The sequence below is a fragment of the Synchiropus splendidus genome, chromosome 4, assembly GCF_027744825.2.
Source record: "Synchiropus splendidus isolate RoL2022-P1 chromosome 4, RoL_Sspl_1.0, whole genome shotgun sequence".
NCBI classification, from domain to species: domain Eukaryota; kingdom Metazoa; phylum Chordata; class Actinopteri; order Syngnathiformes; family Callionymidae; genus Synchiropus; species Synchiropus splendidus.
In genome coordinates, this window is record NC_071337.1 from 21,296,702 (window position 1) to 21,315,604 (window position 18,903).

General features: G+C 42.0%; 1 protein-coding gene across 2 annotated transcripts; it reads left to right on the forward strand.

Moving 5' to 3' along the window:
* Nucleotides 1-567: 567 nt before the first annotated feature.
* Nucleotides 568-18,593, forward strand: braf (B-Raf proto-oncogene, serine/threonine kinase). Of its 2 annotated transcripts, XM_053862444.1 has the most exons (20): nt 568-787; nt 5,220-5,321; nt 5,397-5,684; nt 7,416-7,519; nt 8,292-8,394; nt 8,488-8,636; nt 8,713-8,832; nt 8,926-9,085; nt 9,491-9,530; nt 10,474-10,593; nt 12,006-12,142; nt 12,221-12,338; nt 12,520-12,604; nt 12,678-12,854; nt 12,939-12,985; nt 13,574-13,692; nt 13,765-13,896; nt 14,272-14,406; nt 15,280-15,433; nt 15,738-18,593. In XM_053862444.1, the coding sequence occupies exons 1-20, from the start codon at nt 632-634 to the stop codon at nt 15,758-15,760; spliced, it is 2,469 nt and encodes an 822-aa protein (XP_053718419.1). In that variant the 5' UTR covers nt 568-631; the 3' UTR covers nt 15,761-18,593. The 2 variants fall into 2 exon arrangements, with proteins under 2 accessions (XP_053718419.1, XP_053718421.1); XM_053862446.1 differs by lacking the exon at nt 10,474-10,593 and having other exon boundaries at nt 574-787.
* The last annotated feature ends 310 nt before the right edge of the window (nt 18,594-18,903 follow it).

Below are 18,903 nucleotides of genomic sequence, written 5' to 3' on the forward strand. Positions count from 1 at the left end.
CAAGTACAGGGAAGCCTATTTATGTGTGCTGACACTGTACAAAACAAGCAGCGCCATGTGAAAGAACATGATCACAGATAGACATCGTCAAAATGAAGTTTCCCCTTTGGCTTGTCAAACTCGCAGAGGAGGCCTGTGTCAGAGTGGCTTGGTGTTTCCCCAGAAGAGCTGGAGAAACTTCAGCGGCAGCCGTAGAAAATATATGCAATACATTCTTTAAATTAAATTAGAATAGTTCACCGGGTACCAAATGTGCCTGGTGAGTCTATTTTTTTTTTTTTTTGTTTAAACTGAATAAATAATAATTAAATGATTATAAGAAATTAGTTTTAATAACATTACCATGAAACTAATAACTAGCTTGTAACTAATACTGGAACACAGCAATTATTCAATTTCAATTTTAGGCTGTGTTTTACACATATTATGAAAGGTGAAATGGGAGTGAAATAAAGTCGCGTATTCGTGTCTGAACTCTTCTGACAGGCGGTAGCGCTTCCTACGTGAGATTGCGGGGGTCGCAGTGGTCGTGGCTGCTCAGAGGCTCGGCAGCGCGGGCAGCGTCCCTCTCTGTCTCCCCCTCCTGTCCTCACCCGCAGCCTGCGATTATTTTCCACTCACTTTCTTTAAAATGGCGGCGTTGAGCAGCGCCGAGTCTCCACCGCCCGTCTTTAACGGAGACACCGCCGAGCGAGACCCGGGCAGAGAGCGGGCCCTGGAGGAGCTTGGCGGCGGGCTGGACCCCTCCTGCTCGGCGGGGATCCCCGGAGGTCCGCAGGATGAGGAGGTAGGCGCTACGGGGACACAAACGAGGGGGGAAACTGGGCTCGAGACACTGGCTTAGTAGAGGGGAAGCTAATGGGACGTAAACCTCCCGCAGACACCGGCTCTTGCTCGGATAACGGAGGATGCTCCGTCTCCGCCTGGTTCAAACTGCGACAGGCTAACGGTGGCCGGGTAGAGGAGGCTTGGTGTCGGTGTTTATTTCGGGCCCACTGGCTCCTGGTCCTCCAGGCTCACTGCAGCGCCAGCACAGCAATACGCACATCGCGGTTGACACAACAAAGACACGCAAACGCACCACCGTCGTCCAAAAAGCATTATGGTGCGTTCAAAGTTTGATTTCTGCCGACACGCCGAGCTCCATTAGCGGCTGGTGCTGATGTTGGAAGTGAAGGCTAACTAACTCTAGTCGTGCTCCGGGATGCGTTCGGTCGGCTTCTCCCCCCCAAAGAGCCATTTTAATCCAAATTATACATCGTACAAGTTAAGTCCGTTTCAGTGTGCCATCTCCATCATTTAGTAAGCTAACCTGGACCTGCAGACCAGGCCTCTGCTGGAGGACTGACTGAAAAAGCAGCAAAAATTATAAAGAAAAATTGTGATATTTGACTTTTCTTTCTGTTCAACCTATAGTGTGCGTATAGTCGTCAGTTGTGTTTGAAAGCCCCATGTTCTACCCTCAGCAATCTCCTCCTCTATACAGTCACATCATCCCAAGAGTCATCATTTATACATTGCCTGGGTAACAAGACATATACTGGCAAAAAATGAAAATTACAACTCCCTACTGAATTTGCCAACATACTGTCATTGGGTTTTAAACTGACCTGATCACAAGTGACTAACATGGACCAGAATGTTGAGTATCAATGCTGATAAATGTCACATCGCTTCAAGAGTCATGTTAAATTTAAGAGTTTTGGTTGCAGTTGTTGAGTATGGGAATAAATTGTCACCATCAAGGGCTCTGTTGCAGTTTCCTGCTCTGGGTTCTAACCAAATTGCACCCATTTAGAGTCAAAACACTCCATACTTGTTCTCACTGGCCTGTTACTAAGTCATCACTACATGACAATATGTGAACTTCCCCACCCGTCTTCCCAAGTTTAATAGTGAACTTCCCCACCAAGTTTAATATTTCTCCAGTTACTAAACTAATACAGTGGAACCTCGGTTTTCGAACGTTCCGGACTTCGAACAAATCAGAGTTTGAACATAAATTTTGAGATTTTTTTGCTTTGGCTTTCGAACGAAAATCCAGAACTCGAACGCCCCTGAAAAAAGATGGAAAAACATAACGTGCGCGGACTGATCAGCTGACCCACGACCCGCTTTGTTATTGTGTATAACGCAGCCTCTGTATGCAGACGTGTCCCGTTAGCTACTGTTTCTTCTTCATATTGAGGTGTAAAACCTTTGCTGTCTCCACACTGGACCGTGGTAGAGTGTCACAGAGGAGGTGCTCACTCTCCACACCTCTGAGGCTGGAGCGCACACTCCAGGGTTTGATGTCCTGTTGTGGGCTGGAGCTGGGACAGGGATGAGGCGAGTCTGGGACAGAGCGTGACTTGGTTTATGACTTTGTCACAGCCAAACTGCACAGAAGCGCACATTCAGAGCTGGACACGCACCGGGCACCTCTTCACTTCTGGAGAGACGTCACTCACTCGGCAACCCCTCCCACATGCAGCGGCCACACACATAGAGGAACAGCGCACTGCAGCAGACACTACATTTTTCGAACAAACGCTTCTCGAACCGCATTCTGGAATGGATTGTGGTCGAGAACAGAGGTACCACTGTATTTCAAAGTTTTCTTGGTATCATTCCCTTAATGACTCCCAAGGAATAATCAAAAGTCACATGTCGTTGGTCGTCACATCTGTTATACAAACACCAGGGTTTTAGCTAGGAGTCTGCAAAACATGGAAAAATGGACACCCGATTCCCGACTGTCACTTGGCCACCTGATGCCGCCATATACCAGCGTAATTTGGCGGCCAAGCGAAGGTGAAAAATCAGCGACCATTTTTTCATGTTGTGCTGATGCCCAGACGCCCTCCTAACTAAAAGACTGACAAACACTGAAACTTTCCAATTCTGGTGGAAGATTCCAAAACGTAATATCTTATCGGCAAAGGAGTCTTCTTGGGAAAACTTCATATTTGGTGCCCACTTGGAAAAAAAACTGTGCTTCTGTCAAAGTTTTGGAGTTAGAAAACCGATGCTGGTATTGGAGACAAGTGTGATAGGTAGTTACGCGGAGAGGAGTAACAGAGAGCAAGACAGCGAATTTGACTGACTTAGCACCAGAAAAGAAATATTCACACCGTGATGAAGATTGTACAGAGAGACTTATTGTGACAGTAGTGGTCAACTGCTCTGCCTCTGTGTGTCGTGACAGCACATGCATTGGCTGTGGCAGTCTACAGCAAAAGCATACTGGAGCCGGTTCATGGTCAAAATACTCATGGATAGCAGCGGGAATATAAAAAAAATGCAGAAATTGCGGAATACGCGGTGGAATCCATGCAAAAAAATACAGTGCGAATAGCTGCAATGGTGTTCACGGTCCCACTGTAAGTGACCGAATATGCCCAGCCATCATCATTATTGCTTGAGAAATGAGGGAGGGTATTACTGCTGGATCAGATAAACATCTGTAAAAGTAGTGTGATTCAATGTGACCGGCGCCTGGTGCTGTCATAATATGCAAATTAAATGAGTGAAATTATTTCCATCCGAAACTTTAGGTCATGCTTAAGATTTTTCTTATTAATAGTACGCCTTCATCTCTATCCATTTTTAACCTCCAGCCTTTCCAGATAATAATATCAAAGTGGAATATTTCATTGAAAAAAAATATCTTTGGACCAGGCTGCCATTCGTGAATCATAAACATGTTTAATATTTACTGTCAAAAATGTTAGGGTGTGTGGGGAGCGCTGACCACTCCCAACCAAGGTTTCCATCATTTTTTATGGTTTCTATTTCATTTTAATTTGTACTTCCAAAGTCATTGGGTTTTGATTCTTTTACTGATTGTGTTTGCTGGTTTTTATTTATTTATTTAGCCTACCAGATAGAAACCTGTATTGAAAGTGCAATAAGTGAAGTGCTGCAGTGCAGTTGAGTCACATAAGTTGTGTAGACATACCAGTCTCAATCAACATATTCACCAAAGTGTTGTCCCACCTATGGCATTCCCAAGTATTTACTGACCATCTGCTATTTGGTTTCTAGTGAATGCAGTCCATTACAGATAGCATTGTCTTGCTTTCTTTTCATGTGCTGCCTCTTCTGGATTTACAATAGCATCACTTGCGGTGAAGGGGATATCCTTTTACCTTTTGCCCCATTAATCCATGCTGGTTTCACCTGCCTCTTGACTACTCCCACTATTTTCAGTTCGCTCCTTAAAGTAAGAAATTCAGGACAAGGTGTGCATGCTGCACCTGTCACTGTGTTCTGATACCAGATCAATATGGTCCTGTGTTTTGCTTTCTACTGGCATGGTTCATACTGTATTAACTGGCAACAACACTGCATCAAGAAAGTTGTGTTGACAATGGCTACAACAAAGTAAACTTGTATTATGGTTATTACTGTATGCTAAATGGATGGAAATACGAGAACACGGATCTAAAAGAATTAATGTTGGTGGCAAGTCATGTCGTGGTGATTTCGTAGAGATTCACCCAAGAAATCTTGCAGTTCGACTACTTATTATTCTTTTGGACAGGAGTACTTAAAATATCAACCAGTAGTCTTAGTCTACCAAAGAGAGATTAAACTTCAATTTGCCAGACAAAAGATTAGACAGTCTGTACGTTCAGAGTTCGGGTCTTAAACCCATGGTTGGAAATGCCAAAAATTATTTGATTTTGGTGGTGTTCAGTTGGTGCTTTTGGATTTCTGAATGACCAACATTTCTCACGAAAGCTGACTTTATGAAATACAAAACACAACATCTTCCATGTGACTATGGTAACTAAATGATTTACCAGTGTTTTTTTTCATCAGAATGGGCTTAGTTTTAGCTGCCTTGCAAATAGTATTAATGCGTGGCCACTTCTTCACATGTATTGTTTTTACCCAAAGTATAGTGTTTGGTTGAAACAACACAGTGTATGTAGAAATCACATTGTTTTGGCAGAGATATGGCTCAGGTATCTCAGTGCCTGCCTAGCTTATTACACATAGAATCAGATATTGCAGCACACACACTTTTTTTCCCTCCTTGGTATTTTGAGTTGTGTTTTAAACTGGAATGAGCCAGCAACTTGCATTTAGAGGCGTCTGTTTTTCTTGAAAAGGAAACGTGCAGATCAAAAGTGGCCTTTTCTGACTGATGTTTATCAGCTGCTGAAAGGAAGTTTCCCTGAACTCTGTTGGACGAGACGTCAACTTGAGCAAACATTTGTGTTTCTCCTCAGATATGGAATATCAAACAGATGATCAAGTTGACACAAGAACACTTGGAAGCTCTTCTGGACAAGTTCGGAGGAGAACACAATCCTCCCTCCATATATCTAGAGGTGTGTTTGCTTTTTGTTTTGATGCCACCTGTCGTGTGTGAATATCACTTCAGCTCCCGCTCCTCTGCTCTCCAGGCCTATGAGGAGTACACCAGCAAACTGGACGCGCTCCAGCAGAGGGAGCAGCAGCTGCTGGAGGCCATGGGCAACGGTACAGAGTTCTCCTGCTCCCCCACTCCCGTGCCCACTCTACTAGAGGTCAAGATGGGCGGATTTGGTGTCGGAGGAGGTGCTCAGGCTTTCCCCTCTGCCCCCAACACCCTGGCTGTCCTACAGACTCCCACAGACGCCAGCCGGGCCAATCCACGCTCTCCACAGAAGCCTATTGTGAGGGTTTTCCTGCCCAACAAGCAGAGAACAGTGGTAAGTGTTAACATTCTATTATGAATACTGCTCAATACCGATCTTAAAATATTAGGACCACCAGGTGTGGGAGGTCGCCATTCAACAAAGGGGCACCACAGCTCAGTGGACACCAGGGGTTTTCAGATAATTGAAAGGTCATGTGGTATATGTCCTTGATCATGATGTGAAGCTCCCATAGTAGTTGCTACTGATGGCAGCTGTAGTCAGTCAGCTAGAGACGGGCTATACGATTATGACCAATGGTAGTCACAATTCTTTAGATTAGTGTTTAAATTAAGGCTGCAATGACGAGTCAACATTGTCAATGTAATACATCAAAAGTATTAGACCATTTCACAGCGGACACATCAACGGATTACATACCTTTCACTCCTCATTTTGAGCTGGATTTAAATATTTAAAAACAAAACAAACAAGTTTCATTCAACACTATACAAGTGTTCACAACCAATTTACATATTCTTTTTTTTTAATTTCTCTAAACAACACTGCCGTCATACATATTGCTGTGTTCGTTAATCCGTCCACGTCACATGCCAACTAATCACTAAGGTTGTCTGTGGCTGGTCGACTATCAGAGCAGTTGCAGAGTTGCAGCTCTTATTTTAATCACAATTGTTAATCACCGTGCTAGAATTACTGTTAAGCCTGTGAATGTTTGAGGTTGAACGTGGCTAGTCATCTGTAGCAAGAGTAGTACATGTTATATCACCTCAATCTTGACTTCTCTCATTCCTCTCGTTCTCAAAACACCGACCTGAAACCACCCTTAACCACTTCCGGTTTACCTCAGTCCCAGCAAAACAAAAGCACAGCTACAAATCAGAACAATCTATGCCGACAAATGTACAACATAAAAACATTGTTAAAGCAACCGTACAGATGTTAGCATTTATTTACACAAACCCAGTCCGTCCGCCCTAGAGGACCACGCCAGTGCAACAGGGAGCTCAATGCCTTCACTATTCATCCGGGATACAATGACACAGAGGAGCTCCTGGCCCGCTTTCATTTTATCTTTTGCCAAACGCCGTCCCTGGAAAACAAAAGTAATTTATCATTTAATCCGTTATATTTACTTCCTCGCAGCCACTGCTCATTGAAACAGCATCCTACCAACATGCTTGTTGTTTACTAGAGGGGACGGGTCAGCAGCAGTAGCAAAATCATGATCACGATAGAAATGGGGCAATTGAGAATCCTTAAGTTGTAGTCAAATTTCCTCAAAGAAGAGTTAAGCTGTGGTCTAGATGACAGTTTCTTATCATGGTATTGCTAATGGTATTTTGATCTTGTATTGCCTTGAGAGAGGTGAGTAGAAAGTGAAATTTGAGTTATAATTGTGACCCCAAAAGTGGTTCTAAATTTGAATTTATGAAAGCTATGTTGGTGGTGTCAGTCAACCAGGGGTGTGAAGCACTTGGCTGTCTGTGAGTGAGAGAGTCATCCAACTTATCAGAGGTGGTGATTTACTGTCAATTCCTAAAAAAAAAGTTGTGGTTGTAGAGATCAGTACCTGTGCCTAGTGCTCAGAAGATTGTTCTGAAATTGGATTAAAATCAGTCAGGACTTAATAACTTCATGAACACATCGGTCGCCATAGGTTTCAACATGCTGATGATGATGAGGATGATGATGGTGGTGGTGTTTCAACACCACATGCGGTAAGCCTGTGGTTGCATTGCCACATTTCCTCAGTCCAGTAAATGTTGCTATGAAACCTCTCAGGTCCCGGCCCGCTGCGGGATGACGGTGAAGGACTCTCTGAAGAAAGCTCTGATGATGCGAGGTCTGATTCCGGAGTGTTGCGCAGTCTACAGGATACAGGACGGGTGAGTTGTGAAGCTGTTTTGATGACTTTTTTTTCACTGGACATTGCCACGCAGCAGTAAAAAATAAAAATAATAATGAATAAAAACACTCAACAATAAATAAAACCAGATATTAGAGTAGATCTGATACGGTCCACTGAAACTGTGCGGTGTTTCCTTTGAGACTGGAATTCTGGTATTGAGTTGATTCAGTCCTGCTGTCTGATGGTCTTTCACTTTTCCTCAATTGAGATAAAAATTGAGACTACATTTTTATTTTTAAACCTAAAATATGAATCACCTTTACTTAATATTGTTTTTTAGAACTTGATTTGGTATATAATTTACTTACTTTTCAATCACGTTATCTTGTTTTTAATGTCATAATTGTGAATACAAGTTAATGTCACTGTCACTGCTTTTGCTTCTTTACAGATAATTATCATAACTTTTTAGTTAGCCTTTTCATAATTTCATAATTTTTCACTTTTGTTTTCTTTTAAAGGTCTCATAATTCTCCATTATTGATTTATTTCTTTTCCCCTCTATATATTCAGTACACACCTGCTTTCTTGTGCTCTGGAATATAGCAGTGCATGTGTAGTTTCAGCCACCTTGCATGTAGCATTAAATTATATGTTGTATAGAGATTTTCATCTAGCACTTCTGGCTATAGTGTGGTTGGTATCCCACTATCACCCCTAACATCTTTGTTTCTGGGAGATGACTTTCTTAACTGATGGGACTCCTGCAGTAAGGTTCGCTTTGTCAATTATTCATGACCTTTTTTCAGAGAGAAGAAGCCAATTGGTTGGGACACTGACATATCCTGGCTGACAGGAGAGGAGCTACATGTTGAAGTGTTGGAAAATGTTCCGCTCACCACTCATAATTTTGTAAGTGCTTTTTTTCTGGGTCAGATTTATATATCTCTGGTTGTTGGTTGTTGTGCTGCTGCATCCTGATCAGTCATCTTCCTGCTTCGACAGGTGCGCAAGACGTTCTTCACGCTGGCCTTCTGCGACTTCTGCAGAAAGTTGCTGTTCCAAGGGTTCCGCTGCCAGACTTGTGGGTACAAGTTCCACCAGCGCTGCAGCACTGAGGTTCCTCTCATGTGTGTCAACTACGACCAGTTAGAGTAGGTTTTGGACCTGAGACTTTTTACTTGTCAAATGACAAGTTATATACATGACGGTTTCTTTTTTGTCCGGCAGCTTATTGCTAGTGTCCAAGTTCTTTGAACACCACCCGTTCACTCAGGAGGAGGTTTCTTCAGAGGGGACCACCCCTGTGTCCGAAGTCTGTCCATCACTGCCCCCGTCAGACTCCACTGGGTAATCTCCCTTCTCTTTTCAGTCAAAGCTCACTTGCATATTCTTCTGCCTGCTGTTTCTTGTTAATATACTGATGCGTTCCAACCTTTCCAGATCAATATGCCACACTGCTGTGTCCCCGTCCAAATCCATACCCATACCACCTAGTTTCCGGCCCAATGAGGAAGACCATCGCAACCAGTTTGGTCAGCGGGACCGTTCGTCGTCCGCGCCCAACGTCCATATCAACACCATCGAGCCTGTCAACATAGATGTGAGATGGAAACATGTCTTTCTGTTGATAGATTTTCTGTAGCGCACGCTTTCATTTTTTGCTTCTCTGGAGTTATTAATTTTGGCCTTCTACTGTGAACGTTAAAAGAGTGCATTTTATTTTTCGTTGTGCATTTTATAGTGCTTTATTCTCTTTATGAATGCAATAATTCCTCCACTCACTATACTTTATTAAGCTTGTCATACTTGATAACAAACATTCAGCACTTCTTGCCACTATAAAACCTTTAATATGCATTATGTCTCATGAATGCACTAGTAATGCGTTATAGATGACACCATACGTTGGCTGTGCTATCTATAACTGCACTTTTACAAATGTACATGTCTTGTTTGCCCGACCCTCTGCTCCAGTCAGCCTGCAATAATGTGTTTTTCTTTGCAGGATCTGATTCGTGATCAGTGCTTACCGAGATCGGAGGGAGGTAAAGATCGACACATGACAATTCACAATCATTCTGTGGCTTATTTTCAACCATCCCGCGTCTGCGTGCTCTTAGTCTTTTGTGTGTGTGTGTGTGTGCGTGTGTGAACCAGTAATGACTTTAATTATTAATGGGTAGCGACACTGAAAAAGAATACTAATTGTGCATTATTAGTTTCCTTGTACCTGATAATTCTAATGTTTGCATATATTCCATAATACATCCAACAGCTTCTGCTCTTAGCACTATGAGACTTATTATATGTCTGAATTCAGGATAGCAGTGGCTCTATGAAAAGTTCTGTTCACTAAAATAGAGCTGTCAATCTTTCTGTCATATTAAATCACAACTGATAATGAATTACAATGCACTTCCAATGTTTTCATGGCTAACACCATGTTGGTGATTTTGAAATTTTGGCACCATATATTTTGGCTGGAACCGTTCCATTGCATAAATAACCAAATGATCTTTCTGTTTTGCCATCGAATGATGTCACAGCAGGACATTTGAACAGTGTTAATAATGCAGGATTAATACAGAATATTATTTGAACGTTATTAACGTTGAAAGTTAATAGCAAAGCTAATAGCTTCATACATATATTATAAAACGTGAAGACACAAGCTTGTCTTATAATGCAGTGCATCCTTTTTTTAAAGAGAGTTTTATAGAATTCATTTGAATTACTTTTTTAAGTTTATTTTTTTGCTCTGTCTCTATCATTAAATAGTCATAGTTTATCAGGTTGATCCAGATTGCAGGAAAATACACAAATAGCTGTGAAAGTAAGACGTGGTAACGCTTTTAAGATGGAAGTAGAACTGTAGCAGTTAGATGGTGAATGCTCCAGCAAACCCATGAGCAAACCCATGGACAGTTGGTGGTGAGAGGGGCAGGGTGAGTAGCAGTGATGGTGTGTCTGTCTCTTTTTGCCCTGCAGCCCCCCCGACCCACCCCGCCCGCTGCTTGAGGAAGCACCGAACACGGACCTCAAGCCCCCTCCTATACTCCTACCCCAATGACATAGTGTTTGATTTTGAGCCCGAGCCTGTTTACCGAGGTAGTTAGGCCTCTGTGTGTTCCTGTGTTCTTCCACTCTTCCCCATCCTCCCCAACCCTCACCCTCCACTCCCAGCACACCAGCCCCTCTACCTTGTGTCACGTCCACTCTGTGTGTTCCCCTCTTTTGTTTTCACATGTTCTCTGTCACGGTGGTGGGCTTTACACTGATCTCTCTCTATCTCGCACAACACAGTCGTCTACTTATATTACACACAAACTTGAAAGGAGCAGTCTCTATTTAATATTATATTGTTAGTTTGTCCAACCGTTATTATACAGACTATGCATGTCTTTACTTTTCGAATCGAACCATAGCCACGTTAGCAGTTATGCTACTTTGACACTTGTGATCATAATAAATAAAAAAAATTGAACTGAGCCATTTATTTTAAACATCGGCAAACATGTTTTTACATTCCAAACTTTTAATAAAAATGGTTTTATGTAACAATAATAACTACAATTTCCAGACTATAAGCTGCTACATATTTCACACACTCTGAACACTGCGACTTAAATGAAGCAGCTAGTATATGGATTTTTATGGGCAAACTAGCTTCATGCTGCCAAGAAATTGAGATTTCTCGTATGAGAAAAATGCAATTATTTACATTTTCTTTATGGTCTCAGCTGCACCAGACTAGTGGATGTGGTATACACCAGCAAAAGCAGCGCTTGCACACTTTACGTACTTTAATGTCAATAAAACACCTGCGATTTGATTTGGTCTGATGTGACGAGACCAGTTATATTTGCAGCTCAATGCTCGGCCCATCACAGAGTTTCAGTTAAGTTTTAATCATTAGTCCGGATCGGTGCTGGACCTCATCTTCAGAACTTGTTTAGACATGATGTTCAGTATGCATATGCATTTTTAAGCCAGTACACAGGAGGCACTGACCTTTCTATTTGTAGACCTGTAGCTCATAGACCACTGCTGTCTATGTACAGAAAGTACCCGTTTTTTTTATTTTCATTTTTACATTGGTTTCTTAAATTTAGTGGACACTGCTTATATTCAAGTGCACTCTATTGTCCGCAAATAATGGTAATAAAATCATTAACAAATTGAAATTGAGATTGTGAAAGTGAATATGGGTTGCATGAGTGGAATTCTAAAAAACTATTTTGTTTTTGCATACAAAAGTCTTAAAATTCTTAAATGAAATAAAATCAATAAAGGGTGAAAGTACATGTCAAAATTATGTCAAAAATATTTATGGGAGAAGGTCAAATGTTTTATGATAAATTATTATGAAGATATTCCTTTTAATGTGTCCACTGCATGACCTCTTCTGCACATACATACAGGAAACACTCTACACTCTTATACTCTTTTTTTCTTCTTCTGCTTTGATTCCCTACTACTGGTTGCTAATGTTTTTGTTTTGTTTTTCCCCTGCTGTCCAGGAACCACCACAGGTCTGTCAGCCACTCCTCCCGCCTCACTACCTGGCTCTCTGACCAACGTCAAGGTTCCTCAGAAGTCCCCATGTCCACAGAGAGAGCGCAAGTCATCGTCCTCATCTGAAGATCGCAATAAAATGGTAAGACCAATGTGGTGTTTATTTTTTGTTGAGAATGTTTTTAAATTGCTACGATGATGACGGTGTGCTGTGAAACAGAAAACTCTCGGGAGGAGAGACTCCAGCGACGACTGGGAGATTCCTGAAGGCCAGATCACCCTCGGTCAGAGGATAGGCTCTGGCTCATTCGGAACAGTCTTCAAGGGAAAGTGGCATGGTAGGTGTCACCGCCTGTTTTGGTCAGGGGTGACGCATTCAATCAGTCACCCATGCTAAAACGTGTACATCAATATTCAGCGCCATTTAGACTGATGTTTGTGGACATAAAACTCAAATGTTTGCATTTACTCTGAATGGTACAGTCAGATTCGATGTTGTTTTATTAATCGTATTACCAGGCGATGTAGCTGTGAAGATGTTGAACGTCACAGCACCAACACCTCAACAGCTTCAAGCCTTCAAGAATGAAGTGGGAGTCCTCAGGTATCATATCACCATCTAGCACAGAACCTTTGATGTTGCCTTCAACTTAAAACGCTGTGTTCGTGTGTGTCAGGAAAACGCGTCACGTGAACATCCTGCTGTTCATGGGCTACACCACCAAGCCTCAGCTGGCGATCGTCACCCAGTGGTGCGAGGGCTCCAGTCTGTACCATCACCTGCACATCATCGAGACCAAGTTCGAGATGATCAAGCTCATTGACATTGCCCGGCAGACTGCTCAGGGCATGGAGTGAGTCACGCTACACCCCTGTTTTGGCCCTCCAAAACAGGCTTTTGTGCGCTTGGCTTATATTCTTTTCTGTTTTCTCAACAGTTACCTTCATGCCAAATCAATTATCCACCGAGACCTGAAGAGCAACAGTATCCTTTGACACCAACCACAGCGGAGGAGTTGATCTGATTTGAGTATTTATCACAAGCGCCTTCTAGGATCAGTGTTTAGGATAGTGCACTTTCATTTCATTTTCACGGCGGGTTGAACAGTTTCTTGCATACCTGCTGTGGCACAGAACTTGAAAGTGGCCTTGCTCATATTTTGGAATTGGAGTTTGTTGGTTTGCGTCCGTAGATCTGAGTTTGACATTATTTCTGCTATTGTAGCAGCTACTGTAGTAATGCAAGTATCAGTGATGGCACTCAATTTTAAGTTGTCAACCCACCCTTGCAATCTTTCTTTTTATGATAACCGGCATATAAACTTAGTATTCAGTCGAAATATCTAAATGTATATTGTCTAGATTGTGACATATTTAATGACAATATAAAGCCTGTTTTAAAGGAAAGGGAAAAAAATGTTTCACTGTTGAATCGAAAATGCTACTACAAAATCTGATAAGCTAGAAAGCACTCGCTCAATTATTTTTTGGTGTTCCCAACGCCATATTTGATATCCACATCTTTCCAAAAATTTAATCTCCAGAGCGTTTCCTTGACTCCGTCTCCCCCCAGATATTTTCCTCCACGAGGACCTGACGGTAAAGATCGGTGACTTTGGCCTGGCCACAGTGAAGTCCCGCTGGAGCGGCTCACACCAGTTTGAACAGCTGTCTGGATCCATACTTTGGATGGTGAGTGTGAAGCTATGCGTTCCCGTGTGAACCACTTCACCTGACCTTCCTTCTGCTGCCTGCTTCATCTAGGCACCAGAGGTCATCAGACTGCAGGACAAGAATCCCTACAGCTTCCAGTCAGACGTCTACGCCTTTGGCATTGTGCTGTACGAGCTTATGTCTGGAGCACTGCCCTATTCCAACATCAACAATCGAGACCAGGTCAGAATTTTCTTTTGTCAAGTTGTTATCTTAAGGTGAAGCCTTGGGCACATCTACAAATTGCTATGACCAACTAGTGCAGCTTTTGTCCTACTACCACTTCAAAAGTGGGTCTCAGAGGCAGAAACTTTTCAGAACACTGATGCAATATGCTTCTTACATTTCAGTGTTGTTAAGTTGACTTGCATTAGGATTTCCCTTTTTTTTAAGCTGTCATGTTTGCCAATTAAACTTAAAGATACACAATGAAAATGAATGCATTTATTTACTTGTGTCATGCTTCCAGCATTCCAATGTTGGTCCCTCTGCTTCTCTTTGCATAGATATTCCCATCCCAGTGTCATTTTTGATCAAATGAAGTTGTTTCCGCTGCAGATCATTTTCATGGTGGGTCGAGGTTACCTCTCCCCGGACCTCAGCAAGGTGCGCAGCAACTGTCCAAAGGCCATGAAGAGGCTGATGGCCGACTGCCTGAAGAAGAAGAGAGAAGAGCGCCCCCTTTTCCCTCAGGTGACATGACACATACGTTATTGCTACTTTACTTCAAACCATCATTCAAACCTTTGAAAGTTGCGTCCTACCTTTGCCTGCATGAAAATATTTTGGCCTGTCATCCACATGAAACCCAAGAAGATTAAGTCTAGATTACTAAAAGCAGTGGAATACTGTATATATATATATATATATATATATATATAAATATATATATATATATATATATATATATATATAACTGGAATTCTTATCCTTGTGTTTAATTACTGGTCACTTGAATGAGTGATCTGTTAGCTCTAATAGTCTGAGTGTGTTTCTTGAGGTGATCCGCTGAATTAGAAGGACTACTTGGCAATTTACAAAAAATAATTCTGATAAATTCATTATGCAGGTCAATGTGAAGATCATCAGACAGACATGAACCAAATTAAAAAACATATTTGATCATAAATCTGTTCTAGTTTTACATTGAAAACCTCTGGCTCAAACCGGTTTTTAAGACAGACTCTGTGTTTGAGAGTACCCGGAGTACTTGCTTGGGCATCAGCTGTAAACGTAAAGTAGATTTCATGTGCTTGCTTCTGAAAACAGTGGGATTTAAATACTTGTTTTTCATAATACCCAGCTATGTGTGGACACAAGGTATTAAGTCATTCAAATGCAGTTGCTAAGAGTGCTGTCACAAAATTCAGCTGACCTGGGGGGTGCTGGATGGGTAACCTGCTGAGTGCCACCCAACGGTGAGAAACATAGCTGGTAGGAAGAGAAAACAAGCCTCAACCTCGGAGTAGAAATGGAACCGTCCTGGTAGAAAGTTAGGTGGAGTGGAAGGATCCATCTCTGTACAAACTGGACTAACATTCTTCTGCATTTAACTCTTGTTTTTAGATCCTGGCATCCATTGAGCTTCTGGCTCGCTCATTACCCAAAATCCACCGCAGCGCCTCGGAGCCCTCCTTAAACAGAGCTGGATTTCAAACGGAGGACTTCAGCTTGTATGCCTGCGCCTCACCCAAGACCCCAATCCAGGCCGGCGGCTATGGTAGAGTTAAAAATCCTTCTGTACTGGAGAGTTGCATGTGTTGGCCTCATCTAGGCACTCTGGTTTCCTCCCACGTGACTCTAAATTGTCTGTTGGTGTGAGTGCATGTGGTTCTCCAAGGCGCCCCCTACCTCTCACTCGAAGTAGCTTGGAAGTGCTCCTGCCCACAGTGACCCGATAGGAAGGGAATGAATGGCTGAAAATGAATGACTGATCTGAACTACATTTGCGTTTAATATGGCGTGAAAACTGTGTCTGAAAGTTGCAAACATAACTAATGCTCTGTGCCTGTTTTGTTTTTCAGGGGAGTTTTCAGCATTTAAGTAATGTTTGCTGTTTCACACCGCTTCATCCCTCCTCCTTCTTCTTCTTCACTTCTGAAAAGTCTCGAGTCCCTTCCGTGGCTCCATCCATCACCACATGGAAAATAAGACGAATGTGCGCTTTTCTTCCTCTGATGCTGGAGGAGCCCCCTCCACCAAACACAGCCCAGCACACAAGCTCAAACACAGAGTTGGTTGATGGTTCTGAGAAGGAATCGAGCGGTCCCCTGCAGGAGGACAAGGTGAAGACAGAAGAGCAAACATGGCAGTGAAGGTTCGGGATGTGGCTTTCCTCCCTGGCCAGGTCAAAGGTCGGGCGCTGCACCTGTAACGGACGGCAGGACGGAGCCTGTACGACAAGACGCCGACTCGGTGAAGGTGGATGTCCTGGAGGTCACTCAGCAGGGGGTCACCCTGGAACTATGACTTGAATTTCTTTTCCCGTCATCGATCATTGTCCCCTCCTCTGCCTCTCCAGAGAAGGTTCTGTGCAGCACAAGGTGTCGCACTGACACACACAAGTCCTGCTTCGACTCCTTTAACTTCATGTGAAGAGAAAAGCGGGCGAGCGATTGTTCCTGGCTTCTTTTGTTTTTTTATTTTTGTTCACATGGCTTTAATATTGCACTCTGCGACCCACTGAAACATTTTCCACACTTCCCTCCTTTGTTCATCCCGGCATGTGTCCTGGTTAGAATCCGTTTTTTTGCCTTTTTCTGTACAGGCAGGCCTGCAGATATTTACATATTTAAAGTGACTTTTTTGTTTGTTTTATGGACTAATTTTTCAGAACGAGTCTTTCTTTTCAACGCTTGTGTACTTCGCACTTTGTAGAAAATGCATTGAAGCTTGCCTTTTTTTTTATCGAGATACAAATCACGAGACAGAGCCGATGATGAACCATTTGAGGAGGCTCTTGTTTTTAAGTGGGGTCCTTCAGTGATGAGAGCTACCAACAGCTGCTAGCTTGATGAGTGGTGTTTATTCTCTGCCAGAGGTCACATGTCCATCATGCACATCTGCTCTGACTTCTGAGTGTCAAGTTTTACAAACATGCTTATTTTATGCTAGCAATCTAACTAGCCATATTTTTCTATCCTCATCTGTTTACAAATGTCCATTCTTCCTTTACAAGTCTTACATTTTAGATTCAAAGTAAAATAGCAGCAGTTTTGTTTACAAATATAAGCTACTTATTTCCTGCTTAAAACCTCACCTGTCAGTTCCCACAATTTTTGCTGGTTATTGTTGCATCCTACTGAAAGTGTTCACATGCAAGTCACATGGGTTGTTGGGTGTGTCATCAGGCGCACAACCACACCTTTGGTTTCCAACACAAGTTTTCATCAAGGCGACTCACTCTCTCACATCCATATCTGTGTTCATCTTTGCTGCAGTTGTAATGTGAACACTGCTTCCTAGTCAAGGTCCCACATCGACATAACGTTGACATGGCCCAAACACAGCATGCTGGTTGGAGCAATATTACAAGTTTTCTTTGGGCTTACAACATACTGATGATTCTTCTTTTAGAGGGACATAACATGACAAAACAGACAAATCAGTCTTTTATTTATTGTTTACATGTTATTTGTATTTTAGGTTTTTGGTTCACATTTATAACCTAGTTCATGGATGATTTGAGGGCATGGATTCATATTTGGGTGATTTATCATAAATGCAACAGTTCTGGACTCTTAGAAGAAATTTGAGAATTTCAGTTGAGTTTGAAAATGTAACAATGTCCAGTTTAGTTTTATTGTTGATCACGGTGAACAAGAAACGTGTCACAGAACTGCGCTGTTGTCCGGACTCGACCAATCTACCACTCATGTTTACCTTTTTTTACGAGTTATCTATTGTTTAACTTAAGATTGTAGCTTAACTTTCACAGATTTCTGCCACATTGTGCGTCATATTTTATCAGGTTTACCTTCACAGTCTAAGACTCATATGATTGTGAACAGACTTCTATAGAAATTGGAATATGATTTATTGCTATTTGGACATGCATGTACATTTGACAGTCATCTCACTTCTTGCATAATACATTATTGCTTTAGCATGAAGTCCATCTAAAAATGGTTCTAAAAAATCAGGAAATATCCACCAATACCTTAATTGTAGTTGCCATAGTGAGCCAAAATCTTCATGGGTCCAGTATTGCATCACTGCGTCTTCTGGAGTCACATATCTACGCAGTTGTGTCATTCATTGCACATATTGCTAGAAGTAGTCACAGGCGCCTCTCCTTGTCATATTTACTGATATCAGACTGTAGTGTCTCAGAGGGATGAAGTGAGTCGCAGCGAAGTGTTAGTTTACGTCTCACCAGTGTTGGACCTCGTCGCACCTCCCGACGTCAGTGTCAGCGCTCGGATATCTATCTGTGCAGATAGCAGCAGGGCTGAACTGAGATCAGCTGTCGCACACGCTAACAGCTTTTTTTCTTTCCGTGCATATCATCTCTGCCCCAGTCACCCCACCGACTCTTCCGGAACATTCCCTGTCTTTATCCTCGTCGCCTGCACCTTAAACCCCTCCACACACACCCACACACAACTTATCAACTGCGAATTATCATGAAGAAATAGATTTTTTTTCTTCCTTTTTTTGTTCCACCTGTAAATAGTTGTACAAAGGAAATACTGTCAAGTTTGCTAGAAGGCATGGAAACAACAAATGTAACAAATTATAAAATGTTCAATTTAAAGACATTTTGATAGGCAGAAAAAAACAGTTGCGTGTACAAATATTTAAGGCTGTATTATATGGAGAAAGAGCTTAATGTATTTGTTGTGAATATGGAAAACTGATATATTAAAGAAGTGCATGAAAAGTGGAGATTGTGAGTTGTGCATTTTTTTCGTTTTGTCTCCTCTTGGTGGCGCTGTTGTACAACGTCTGCGTCTTCATTCGCGCCAGTTAACCGAAAATGATAACCTTTTTTCATTATTTTGTTTTTACTTCCAACTGAAATACAGGGAATTTCGCCTCAAACACGTGTATAACTATTTTAATTTCACCAGGTGAACAGTTGAGAGGTATATATATATATATATATATATATATATATATATATATATATATATATATATATAACGCTCACATTAGGATGAAAAGAAGAAGGTAATTATACTGCACAAA